Source organism: Brassica napus, chromosome A4 (assembly GCF_020379485.1).
Source record: "Brassica napus cultivar Da-Ae chromosome A4, Da-Ae, whole genome shotgun sequence".
In the NCBI taxonomy this organism is placed as follows: domain Eukaryota; kingdom Viridiplantae; phylum Streptophyta; class Magnoliopsida; order Brassicales; family Brassicaceae; genus Brassica; species Brassica napus.
Genome location: NC_063437.1, coordinates 17,333,410 through 17,347,349, shown reverse-complemented (window position 1 = coordinate 17,347,349; position 13,940 = coordinate 17,333,410). Strand labels below are relative to the sequence as shown.

The 13,940-nt window shown below is 29.7% G+C and overlaps 1 protein-coding gene across 2 annotated transcripts; it reads right to left on the bottom strand.

Annotated features, from left to right (window-relative positions):
- Positions 1-7,894: 7,894 nt before the first annotated feature.
- On the bottom strand, positions 7,895-12,792 carry LOC106427629 (E3 ubiquitin-protein ligase COP1-like). Of its 2 annotated transcripts, XM_048778414.1 has the most exons (5): positions 9,368-12,790; positions 8,956-9,290; positions 8,573-8,857; positions 8,393-8,503; positions 7,895-8,306 (listed from the first exon to the last, which is right to left on the bottom strand). In XM_048778414.1, the coding sequence occupies exons 2-5, from the start codon at positions 8,992-8,994 to the stop codon at positions 8,136-8,138; spliced, it is 606 nt and encodes a 201-aa protein (XP_048634371.1). In that variant the 5' UTR covers positions 8,995-9,290; positions 9,368-12,790; the 3' UTR covers positions 7,895-8,135. The 2 variants fall into 2 exon arrangements, with proteins under 2 accessions (XP_048634371.1, XP_048634370.1); XM_048778413.1 differs by having other exon boundaries at positions 8,393-8,857; positions 9,368-12,792.
- Positions 12,793-13,940: the final 1,148 nt, after the last annotated feature.

Genomic DNA, 13,940 nt, shown 5'->3' with positions numbered 1-13,940 from the left:
TTAGAAATATAATAAACATTTAAACTTTATGTATTTTATTGGTTAATAAAGGACAAATAATAAGCATAAAAAAGTAATTGCATTTATTAAATTAATTATTGAATTAAATTTATTAAAATATTCAATTAAGCAGAGATGATTTTTTGATTAAACTTCATTGTGTTTTAATATGTGTATATCTGGAAATAATAAAAAGTTAAAAAGAAAATATCTCTTTATGACTTTATATATATATGTCTGAATTCATTTTGCTGGGTTTCCTGTCTCAAAAAGTTCACAGACCAAGGTTGTTAAAGAAACATTCATAACACAAACCTTTAGGACAGAAGATTCACAAAACAGATTTGTCGATTAACATTAATTTAATGGTATGTGTATTGGTTTTTAACCAAATTTTTTAAAGAGTAATTGGCGTAGGTACACCCAGAAATTCATGTAATTTGTCAAATAATCTTGTTTCTTTTTAAATTTTTTAATAACTATAATACCATTATCTCTATCTCTCTCTCTTCTCCCTTTTATGTGTTCTAATCTCTTTATCTCTCGTACAAATTCTTCAAATCATCTTCTAATTCAACACAAATCTTTATTTTTTTATTCTGATTCTTTTGACACCCATAATGTTAATCTTATTATCTCACCCCAATTCTAATGTTTCTAATTTCGAATCACAATCAACTTTTAGATAATATATACGTTAGTATGTATTTTATTACTTACCTGCTACTATTTAGATTTTAATGGATTCTTAATCGATACATGAAGTGTTAGCTGTTACAAATAGATTTGGAACTATTTAATAGATAACTAATTAATTGTTAATAGTTTCATTAAGTGATATATAATTTGTTAGTCGATACATTTGTTTGATACATAGATTGTTAGATGATACTGAAATTATTAGCGGATATGTTAGTTGGTATATAGATTGTTACCTGCTATGTAAATATTTAGCTGATAGATCTAGAGTTACTTGTTTTCGACAAAGCATAAGGACATTTTCGTCCGTACAATGTCAAAAGGTTACTCATTTTTGGATCCATAATTATGGACATTCAGCAAATTTGAACCTTAATTGGAGATATTCCACATATTGTCTCTTTTTTAAATTTAGTCCCCTCGAACCAGTGATAGAAAGGTCTGTATATTCGAACGTGCCGAAACAAAGATTCAGTCCCATCTAAAAAGGTTTTTTTCATTAGGTGAATTATAAGAGTATCTCCAAAAAAAATTCTATTTTGAAGTTTCCAAAACTATATATTTAAAGTTTAAAAGTGTTTATTTCCAAAAATAAAACTTCAAAACTATTTATATTTAATAATATAGTTTTTATATTTGTCAAAACTAATTTGAATTAGTAAATAACTAGCACATATATAAACATATTACAACAATATTAATTAATAAAATATTCTATTAAAATATAAAAATTTAAATAAAAATAACTTAATTAATATTAAACTTCAAAAAAATATCATATTATTTCATAAAATAATTTTTGTAATGCATATATGATCTATTAGTGCATTTCAAGTAAAAATGGCTCTCCTTCTTTTTATTTTGTAGATTACGAGATAAAAATTGTTGAAATCGGATAATATTGATACTTGTAAATACATTAGATCAGAACAAGAAAGTAAAAGAGAAACATAAAATATTGCTAAAAACTAATTTCTTTTCGATGATAGTAATACTCGTGAATATATTTGATATGAAAAAGAAAGAATTGTACCAAAAAACATCAAAAATAACCACAACAACCATCTTTAGTTACACAAAAAAAAAATTGGACAATATTTGAAAATTTTGAAGGTTCCGGATCAAACTTACCTGACTATTAGTGTTGTTGTAATATTTAAATTTGTGTAATAGTTATGTCTTCATGTAATTTTTAAAAATCTTTTTGTTAAGTTTTTTTTGTATATTATTATTGTCTAAATCTATCTTAAAATAATTTAAATCTCATTTTAAAGTTTTATTTAATTTTATGTGTAAAATTTAAAATTTGTAAACAAAATTTAAAATATTTATGAGATATAAATTTATTAAGGATTAAAACAATAAACGTAAAAATATTTATGAATCATAAAAGTGATGTGTGATTGTAGAGACCAAAATGCAAATAAAAATATGAAACTTCAAATTTTAAATTTTGAGTAGTGGAACTTCAAATAGAATTTTACTTTTTTTGAAGTTTTGAAGTTTATTTTTAGAGAACAAAAAACTTTGTATTTGAAGTTATATAATGTTTTTTGGAGATGCTCTGATATATTACATTTTGGCTCATCGTGAAACCCATTTTTGGAAGATGGGATTAGATATAGCTGATAAGCTCTCGGTCCACTTCTTAGAAATTTATATAAAGAGAAAATATATTTATAAAAAAATTAGGATTGTTAATAAGACGGGTTGGGAAATAATAGAAAATAATGTGGAATGATTTTGATATAGTGACATTTCTAGAGTCATGATAATCATAATTTGCCATCGAATAATGCCTGCAACACGAAGAATTAGGTGGAATACTTATGAGATAATATAATGTGTTGTTTTTTTTTTTTTTTTTTTGTAACTTAATATAATGTGTTGTTATAAAGATTATCCAATATTCACGTTTCTTAAACGCGACTAACCGGTGAGTCAAGAAAAATAGAAAAAAAGCTTTGTCGTAAATTAATTATTGGGTTAGGGATGATGTCGTCGAGGAGGCTTTTTCAAAATTGAGATTCATGTAGGTGAGGACCCGATATTGGTATCTCTAATTCTTTATAGAGGGTCAAACACCTGTGGAGCTCCTACGCAAGAGACAATTTTTTTCTTTGGTATCCAAACTGGCTCAATCTCTCGGTCGGGCTTCTAATATAATTGACCACAGACAAATATAAACAAAAAAAATGAAATTGATGGAATAACTTATTAACTTGTGGATAACATAACCCTTCCACAATAATTTGCGGACTATAAATAAAAAAACTTAGTATTGATCAATAAGAGACACATCGCCTCAAATGGTTGATACCACCATTAGTTTTATGTATTCTTGTCCTTTCAATCAAATGTGAACATTGGTCTTCTTAAGACTCTTGTAAAGAGATTCCATGACCATTTTAAATAAGGAAAAAATGAGTAGTTCTTATTCTTACTGTTAAATATGTATATTATATTTTTTTCAATGTTTTTTTTTGTACCATTTCAAATGCATGTTTTAGATATCGTTACAACTTCGTCTTCAATATTGATTTCAAGTCTTGTAAAATTTAGTTGGATCAACATGAAATGCTATAAGTTCAACTACTTGAAAAATGTCGAAGTACTATATTATGGTTTTTTTAATTGATAATTACTATACTATGAATTCCCCAAACTTTACAAAAAAAAAAACGAAATTATAGAATCTAATGTCGAGTTACACTTATTGGGAAACACCTTGAATGGTGAATGTCGGTATGTAGAAATAATACTATTATAGGATTGAATTGGTCAAACGAAAAAGTTTTAGCTAGAAGAATACTCTATTTTAAGTTTTGATTATTGTTCCACTTTAAGTGACTTAGCATCTCTAATGTATATCTCTATATTTTCCTCTAAAATAGAGATCTCTATTATAGAGGTGAATTTGCTCCAATGTATGCCTCTATAATAGAATTCCTTTATTTTAGAGGAAAATATAGATGAATCCTACTTTTTATTTCTATATTTAGAGATAGAAATAGCAAATCTCTATATTTTTCTTTATAAATAAAGAAACTCTATTATAGAAGCATACATTGGAGCAAATCCACCTCTATAATAGAGTTTCTCTATTTTAGAAGAAAATATAGAAATAAAAATAGAGGTGGGTTGGAGATGGTCTTAGCATTAGTAAGTGGGAATTCATTCCTATCTCTCCCATTACTTTCTGTTCTCGAGTTGGTCACTGTATGGAAGAAGAAGAGACGACGAGAAGCCGATCCAATCATTCCAACCTTTCTTCAAACCAAAAGGACAAGACTAAAAATCATATCGTATAAATATATTCTCTGTCTATCTAAATATTCTTTGTCTCCAACCATGTGAACCGATGGTAAAATACACTAGTATTCGAATATATTTATATTTAGTAGTGAAAGTTCGTTTGTCTTTTAAAAAGATATTCTAATTCGAAATTAACAACATGAAATGAAACTTTAAATCAAATAAACGTTTTGTAATATTCGATTCAAACTATAATCAGGGCTATACTTTTGACTAACATGATATTTAAAAAAGCTACCATGTTTTATCTTTTCTTAAAACTACCATGTTGTTTACAGTATATATGGTTCCAAAATATTATTTCATTTTTGTATTTTTTTTTAGGCTATAGTCATTTACCTAATTAATAATTATCACCTTATAGTTGGCAAAAAAACTCCCAATTAGATGATAATAACCGGGATTATATTTTTAAAGTATACTTGTTATATAATTTTCTGAGTTTAGCGTTTTGATTAGACAAGTGAATCTGATTATCTTTTAGATCGCAGAATCCATAAATAAATACACTAATCTAACACATTGGAATTTACTATATACGGCTGTACAAGTTAGTATTTAATAAAAATTAAAGATTCATTTCTATATTCCGGTCACATTTCTATTGTTAGAATAAATTGATTCAAACTAAAAAGTTCAAAGCGTCATTTCTAATTGTGGTCGAATTTATCGAATCAGCCTAGTAGGACCGGACTGATAATAATGCCTCATACATCCATACACATTTACACAATTGACAATGGAATATTAAGATTTTATATGATTTTGGAATATTTCAATGATTGATAATATAGACTAATAGATGAAGAAATAGGCAAAGGTAAAAGACAAATAATATTTCTTACCCTCCAACAAAAAATAACTGAGTTTCGACATTTCAAAATTAAACTCAAAGTATTTTTGATATACGGTGACTCATCATGTAAATCTAGACTAAAACTCGATTCTCTCGTGATAGTTATTTATTTACTTATTATAGACTTCTGAAATGATAAAACTGTTTTAATATGGTTATAATTTTTTTGTCACCAATATGGTTATATTATGTATGGAATATTTTACTCGTGTGGACGGAATTAATCTAATCTCACTGGTAGAAAATAAATTAATTCATAAAAATAGTGTACAATTATTAATCAATTACTCACGAGACCGACCGGATCAACCGATAGAATTTATCAAAAAAATTATTAATCGATTACTTGGATCAAGTGGTCAAATATGCAACTTAAAGCCTCTTTATGTCATAATTCTTCGATAAAATATCATTATTCTTTACAAAATTTTATTGCAAACATAAAAATCGAAAACAATGTTTTGGCATTATCAAAGAATGTTTTATTAAAAACACATATAAAGTCATAACTCTTATGATACCCTTTAAAATCACTATATGATGTCTATTTTTATGCATTTTTATAAAATAAAATTTTAAAGATGCTAAACTCATATAAATTATTATAATTTGATTTATAAATTTATAAGGTGCTTATGATGCTCATTATAAATTCTTTAAATTGTGCAATTTTATATCATAAATTTTCATTTTGAAAGTTATATTATACATCAATTTTATACTTTCAAAAAAATAAGATGCTATTTTTGAAAAAAGGTTTTTGGGAGCACTTTCATAAAATTATTCTTAAAAACTAGAGTTCTCAAAAAAATTCCAGTATTTTTGGTTAAAACAAGCAAACTAAATTTTAGTAGTTTTTTTTTATTTTTTCATTAAAAAATGTTACAATAGCCATTTTGTTTTTGACTTTTGCTACCATACTTTACGAATACCATAAATAAGATGTTGCTTGTTCTACATATGGAGCAAATAATTTTAAAATGATTATGGAGCAAATGATTATTGCTACTAAAACTAAGGCATACATTTCAAATTAATTAATCAAATTATATGTGACGACTATGTTCTCAGATTATTTAAATTAACTAGAGCCGTTAAACCAGAGAAGAGTTCATAATTGTTCCCACCATTATGGTTGATTACTAGGGTCTAGTGCCTTTTATTTATTGTAATGGTTCTTAATCAATGAACTGGGATGTCCTTACTTTATTCAAATATATTCATTAGCTTTACTGATGGATGTACACATGGTTAGGTTGAGGTTAAAAATGGATGATGTGAAAACCTAATTAATTGAGTATTGTAAACCCAAACCAAACTCAAACTGAACTTGAAAACCAAATCTGAAATAAAAACTTGAATTTGTATCTTGTCTGACTTACAAAATTATTGGAATAAATTTTGCATGACGGTATTTTGATATCAAGTATTATCCAACTCGATTATGCATAAAAACTCAAAAACTTAAAAATACCTTCAAAAGAAAGAAAAAATAAATATAAAAACTAAGTTAAAATTTAGTATTTAGAAGTTAAATAAGTACTTCAGAATCATTGTTAATTGAATCTGAGTAACTTCAAATTTGAAATGTCTTAGATATATTATAAAATTTTATCGAAATATTATTAACAGAACCAAACTCAAACATATATAAAATTTGAAGGAAATATAGAACACCCACAATTAAAAAAAAAATTAAAAACTCACAGGAACCCAAATAGAAATCCCAACGACTGTGCCTAATACTTTTCCTTCATCTGTGACAAATACTTATTGGTTTGATTTAACATAAAATTTATAGAGTCACCTTGCTATTTCTTCCTAAATAATAACTATATGATTATGATATACCATGATAACAAAAAGTGTTGATGAAACTGTTGGCTCCGAGTCACCTATTGCCATTTTTCTTCACAGCTATCCACTACCGATTAACCTGAGGGGGTTCCGAATTTAAAGTTAAATAATTATATGACTCGTGCTCGTGAGGATAAAATAATCAGAGTGCTAGTTAAATGTTGTACTATTTAATTTATACATGATGGAAACAAACAAAGAATACATCACATTTAGATTTCATAGGTATATGGTTACGTAACTCGACCTACATAAGTATTATAATTCGATGTGAACTTGGGAAATATATGTGGCAACCGTGAAACGATTGCTTTTACCATAACAACGAAAAATCCAAATATGTGCCTATCAAACTATACTTATATTCTAAACAAATTAAATTAAATTACTATTGACGTACGTGATCGACCATACTTGTTATCAATCTGATTAATTAACATTTTACTAATCTAAGCTATGGTTATTCTTAAAAAAAAAATCTTTGTGAAAAGAGTGGTTTTGAGTTTATTTGTACAAAATTAAGTACATAAATAAAAGGATTTCATGGATATGGTTGCTTAAAGGGAAGAAACACATTCATGTGTCCCCCTCGTTGCGAAAAAAAGTCGTTCTTTCCTTTTAAAAGAGTTTCTGACTTCTTAAATACAGCACAAGTTACAACTTTTAAAATACGGAGTCAAAGACTTAGGGAACTAGAAAACTTGTTAGTGATTTATTTTTATCAAGCCACCTATAATTATAATGACTATGATGAGCTAGTACTGAAATATGTAACGTTTTCAATTTCAGGAAGTTGTTTTTCTTTAAATAACTAAAATGGTCGGCCATGGGATTCAAACTTCCCAAAGCATGCATGCTCATAGAATTCATGACATTCCGAGTTACGTATCCAAATGTAAAAGGATTACTATTACAATATTAACATGGCCGTATAATGAGAAAGTGTACACACATACAATCCCATTTTATACGTTCTCTAGAGTATTTAAGTACTACTCTAATGTCACAAAGTCTCCAATTATCAACGATCTTGTTACATGCACACATTGATGACTTATAAGTGCATGTGGTTGGACGCTTAGTAGGTAGTCAAGGTTTTTGACTTATCACCTGTCAAAGCATTTTGATTATACCCATAAACTATAGAGATTGAACCGTTGAACAAAAAAGAAAAAAAAAAAGAGATTTAAGGAACCGTGAGATATCTATATACAGTTTGATACAAAATCTTCTCTTGAGGGGGGTCCAAGTCAAGCATTATAATACAAACTTGCTTTCCAAGTCATGAACCCTAATTTGGACAAATTGTTCTCTCTATTACTCCCACTAAATACAATAGATGGTGACCTTATCGTTTTTATTGATTCAAGAAGCTTTTTAAAATCTGTTGAAAATATATTAATTACAATCAAGCAGCGAGTACCAGAACTTTGATGGTTCCTTGGCTATTCGCAGTCAGCATCGTGGGACTATCGCTCTTCCAGCAAACCGCACTTATAAAATACGAACCAACTTCCTCCTCTGCATTGTCCATCTCTGGTGTTCCAAATCTGTGCGATGTCACAGGTCTCGTGATCTCCTGCAATATTACACATCTGAGATTCAATATGTGTAAATTAATATAACTGTAGAAAAACAGAGCAGAGGCTTATAGATTTTGTGAACCTTGTGATACACATATACTTCGTTTGTCTCGCTTCCGCATGCGAGATACTCGCTATTCACTGTTAGACCCACAAAGTTCTTCTCGTTAGTGTGTCCTCTAAATGTCCGAACCTGAAAAGAAAAAAAGAAGAAGTAAATATTGAACAACTTAGCCAAGACTAGCTCGGGAAGTAATCTTACTGGCAAGTTGTCCTTGACGTCCCATAAGCGTAGTGTGCTATCTGTAGATGCTGAAGCGAGCTCGTTGTTGGACAAAAACTTCACATAGGAAACCGCTTTCTTGTGTCCACTGAAGACATGAAGTGGTTGGCTTATGTTTCTCAAATCGTAGTGGTAGATATGATGATCAGCTGATCCCACCGCAATGAAGTTGCCTGAGCCAGGATTGTACTTGACGCAACATATGTTTGATTTCATATCTATATTAAGCACACTTTCTTCTTGTCTTGTGCACCAAACTTTAACCTGTTTCAATTCACAAAAAGTTAATTTACTACTTTCCATACAAGACAAAGCCCTATGCGAGATGAAAGTGAAAAGAGAGAAAAAAAGCTGGAGGGTACCTTACAATCGTCACTAGACTCACTACCAGATACAAGCATAGATGGTTCTGTTCGTTAGAAGTCAACACTCCATAAGACTCTGTCACCAGTTGTTTACTTGCATTTTTGGATACATTGCACAGTTCATGAAATGAATATTTTAAAGGTGTGGTGCTTGATTTGTAGGACTAAAGTACTCACCTGTCTAGTAGTTACATCCCACACAGTAACTATTCCTTCATAATCACTGCTTGCTATATGATTTTTCTCATGCTTATTCCAACTCAAAAACTAAGTTTGGAACGAGTTGACATCTCCACAATTGGACACTGTATATCTGCCGGTTCATTTACAACCTGAAAAGAAACGTGACATCTAAGTTTCCACTGTCAAGCATTCCGAGATGCATTCTCTACAAGATTTTTGAACGTACCGAAGAGAAGTCAAAAACCTTTATACATCTAGAAACACCAGCAGTGGCGAACAGCTCATCATCACGACATTCTTTCATTACTCACACTATATGTATCTCTCATCTGATATAACGAACAAGGAGAGCAGCTTCCTTATCTAGATCCACACGCCGTGGGGAAAGCAACCCTTATTATCTCCATACAAATCGGACACATCAAGTCCTTATCTAGCTTCCTGGCTCCAATCTCACCTCCACCGCTTCCTACGTCGTCGTTTTCATGACGGTGAGCAGCTTCCCCGATGGAGGTTGTTCTCTGGTCGGGTTTCACAGCTGGAACAAACGGATCCTTCGAAATAGCTTCCATGATTATTTTTATTTTTTTCGAAAATAGTTTTAGTTTGTGGAGAGTTTCAGAGATGTGAGGAAGAAGAGTGGTGAGTTTGGCGGAGTTGAGGAGTGATGTGGTTCTTCTCTGAGAGTCTGAGGATACAAAAGGTACACGTTGGTGACTTGGTGCCTACGCGCTTGTTTAGCGCTAATGGTTGTCGTTTCTTCATGTTCGCGGGTACTAGTCATTTTACCAGTCTATCTCACGGCCGAGTTTTGTTGAGCTTCATCAACCTAACTCTGTATATTTTCGTAAAATTCTTCAAATATATATCCATTTTAGGAAAAAAAAACAAACGATTTCTCTATTTTATAAGCATATAATAAAGTACAACTATTTCTACTTTAAATTTTCACTTATTTTTTTTAAAAGTTAAATGTCTAATGAATTTAAAGGTATATTTTTTTGACATCTAATGAATTTAAAGATTAACAGATTTTTTACTATCATCCAATATATTATATTTCAATTACATTATATTAACAAATATTAAAACTATACTAAATTTTACATGATTTCAACATATTATCCTCAACTATCTATCGTACCAAATCAACGCATATTATTTTTACATATTTATCTATTATATATTTGTTAATGCTAAATCATATAATCTTACAGAAATAGTTTGAATGAACACCAAAACTCTTGTAATTTTAAAAATACACATAAGAGTCAAAATAATAAATTTTGCATTAGATAAATAGATAAATTAAAATTATATTTCTATTTCCAAATATCATTAATTAAATTATATTAAATTAACTTAAAATAAATTTTAATTTTTTTCACATCTTATGTTTTTTTATTGGATATGAGAAATCGTATTTTCTACAAGAGATGAAGTTTTTGTACTTATTCAAAGATTTGATTTGGGCATATCATTTGGAATTTTGACCATGTCAGACGCCAAAACTTCCATAGGTTAATCCAAAGATTTGATCAACCACATTCAAAATCAAAGCTTGAATCAATCATTAGTTCAAACAACTACGAATATGACCAGCCGATCATTTGATTGTAGAATGATTGGGTGATAGTTCACAATTTATATCCTCACTAGTTTCAGTTGAAATCGTAATCACATTTATCATTTGTTTTCTTATGTTTTAAGAAGGTATTTTTAATGTGCACACATTTGAATATTACAGTTTAATCATGATGTATTTAATAGTTAATCAATAGTAAATTTCTTAGACAATCATAAACTAACATATACAATGAGGAATTGACAATAAAATTGTGATTTTGCGTTAGCTCACTAATGATGTTTGGTCACTTATACTTCTTATTTCTCTTTCTTTTGGTAAGTTTATGGTGTTTCCAGAATATGATGGATATCTATTGTGTGTGTGAAAGTGAATATCTTGTAAATAACTTAGACCATGATTAACCCTACGATTCCATAAGGGTTCTTACTGACTTTTTAATAATAAATGTTAGTTAAAAATTTAGTTAAGTGACACCAACATTTTTGTGCTTCAATGCTAATCTCTTAATTAAGAATTCTTAAAAAAAATTATTGAGTACGTAATTATTTGGAGAATTAAGTTCTATCTATTCCACTACACAAACCCTTAAAAAGCTTACATTATACAGTTTGCATCAAGAGATAGTTTACCTATATCATAAGCTTGACAAGATTACATGCTGAAACTACAAACTTTCGAAACCTTATGAAAGACTATCAATTATTTAACACAAGCATCATTGTTACTGACCCAAATGTATATGAAAGACTATTAGCTATTTAACACAAGCCTCATTGTTACTGACCCAACTGTATATGAAAGACAATCAGCTATTTCTCTAAATGACATTTGAAGAAGCATGATAGTAAGAGTTTTTTTGTGGAAACAACAATATCTCGTCACTTTTAGTCATAGATAATGACATGGAGTGTAAAGACTTAATTGTAATGATTATTGAAGACTCTGGTATTCAAAATAGATATGTTTCACTTTAATGTGCAAACCACTATGGAGAAAAGAAAGAATGACTCAAACTAAAATAGGTTATTGAACAAGTTACAATGTGGTGGTCAAATCTAGTGCAAACTCCCTAGAATGCAAAAAGAAACGAAACATCTTACCTCGATCAAAAATACCAAAACTTGCACCATGTTAAGTCATGATCCTAAGTTTCTTCCCAAGGTATACTCTAGAAAAAAACTTAAAATTTGCAACTTGCATGAATTAAAGACGTAAGATTTGCCACATTTTTCCTCATAATCGAAAGGTTCACTAAGAAATTTTTCAAAAAGAGCACACTATCACTATATCAACCATACAAAACCAATCATATCAGTGAACATGTGCTTAAATCTACTAAAATTACAACAAAAAGTCTACAACAACTAAATTGCATCAAAATACACAAAAAAATAAAAATAAATGAAGAAGAATACGAAGCAGCAGAAGAATTGAAGAAATGTTTCCGTGGTTGAAATTTTCAAGAGAAACATGGAGAGGATACAAAGATACAAACAGAAAATGACTATTGTATAAAAGCATTGAGGTGTATGATAGAAGGGTATTATTATATAGGCATGAAAAAAGAAACAACTAGTATTCAAGAGACAAATAGTAGTGCTAAGTATAATGGGTAATGATACAAGTAGGATTCAAATATAAACACTCAACATTTACCGATAATTCTCTAGCGAATATGCTCTCAGTTCCAATTTGCATTTTATATATTTTTATTTGTTTATCTCGCAGGCGAAAGCAGGGAGGGAAACAAGATGTCGCTAATGAATAAGATTTGCCATGTAACATATAGAAACTAAAGAGAAAAATCTATTTCAACATAAAATTTGTAGATTGTGTCTTTTCCTACACATTTTAGTATACTACATATTTCATAACAAATTAAATATATATATATATATTTTTTAAACTTCATAAATTATTTTTAGAATAAACCCTTTTGTAGTCTTTTAAAAAACTACATTAATTTAGAAATCGTGTTTTTATATATTTAACTGTTAAATCAAAAACAAATTGTCATTTGTAGGGCTTAAACTCTGGCAACAACATTCAAAACAAGGCATCTTAACCACCAGAAAGTAAGTTCCTTGAACTATTATTGTACACATAAAACTATATATAATACATAAATTTTTATAAAGAAAATAACACTTAAAGGACCCTTCAACATTTGCAAAAGGACATACTCAGCAGCGATTAAACCACTGAGCCATCAAAATTTTTCAGGAATTTATGAAACTATCCGTTTTATTAAAATATTATATCAGTCTTGTTTTTAATTCAGTTTTAATGGAAAACCCCGAGACAGATTTAATAGGCTTTTAATCTGAATTAAATGGGCTAGAAACGAAACCTAGTACGTAAATCTCTCAGCCACTCTCTAAAGAAGATGTGCCACATGGCATAGAGATCTTGAAAGGAAAGAAGGTTTGGTTCTTTGAAACGAAAGAATGTGTGGTTTGGAAAGAACAAGGATATTTTACCTCGCAGCGGTCGGTGGAACTTTAACTACAAGCTAACTTGTCTGCAAAGGTTTCCTTTCATCACTATTAACTATTGTGGATAGATAGGCATGGAGCTTTTACTCTTTTTATGGTTTGACATGGTTCTACATGTGTGCTCATGCAGGAATTATAGTAAGTTCAGAACCAGTTGGTCATTAGTTCATCTACTCTTGAGGATAAATTTCACTCCACTTCTATGCTTCCTTTGGTGATCTCTCAGGGAACTTCAAGACCGGCTCAATATAATGTGTAGCTGGATGAGATTGGTTTCTCTCCTGATGACTTGCAGTACCTCATCCACTCTCTCTCCTATGTGCAAGTCCTCTCTACTCAATAATCCGCATTTTCACTTACAAAAACAAATATGTATAACTATTACTAAGATCTTATCTTCTTTAATCATCGGTTCAGCAACCAACGGAGCACAAGTTCAACCTCAATTGGTAACACTTCTATTATAAAATGCAAACTCCTCTTCCTTCATCTTTAGTCTTTACTATCTAGAGACACACACCGCTCAATATTCAGTGTGTCCTCTCTTTGCGTGTTTGTACTCAGTGGCTCTAGTACGATACGCTCATCTCACTGCAGCTCAATTTGGGCAATTAGTAAGTTGGAAGATATGTCTGGCCAGAAAGTTCCGGAGCTTCCGTGTTTGCACAAGAGGGTTGAAAGCAATATGTTCTTCTGCTGAGTAATATTAGCAGTAG

Coding starts and splice junctions, on each gene's coding strand:
- LOC106427629 (XM_048778413.1), bottom strand. CDS start 8,994: ATGCTTGTATCTGGTAGTGAGTCTAGTGACGATTGTAAG. Junction 8,858..8,955: donor AGTCTAGTGACGATTGTAAG/GTACCCTCCAGC, acceptor GAATTGAAACAG/GTTAAAGTTTGGTGCACAAG. Junction 8,307..8,392: donor AAGTATATGTGTATCACAAG/GTTCACAAAATC, acceptor GTAATATTGCAG/GAGATCACGAGACCTGTGAC.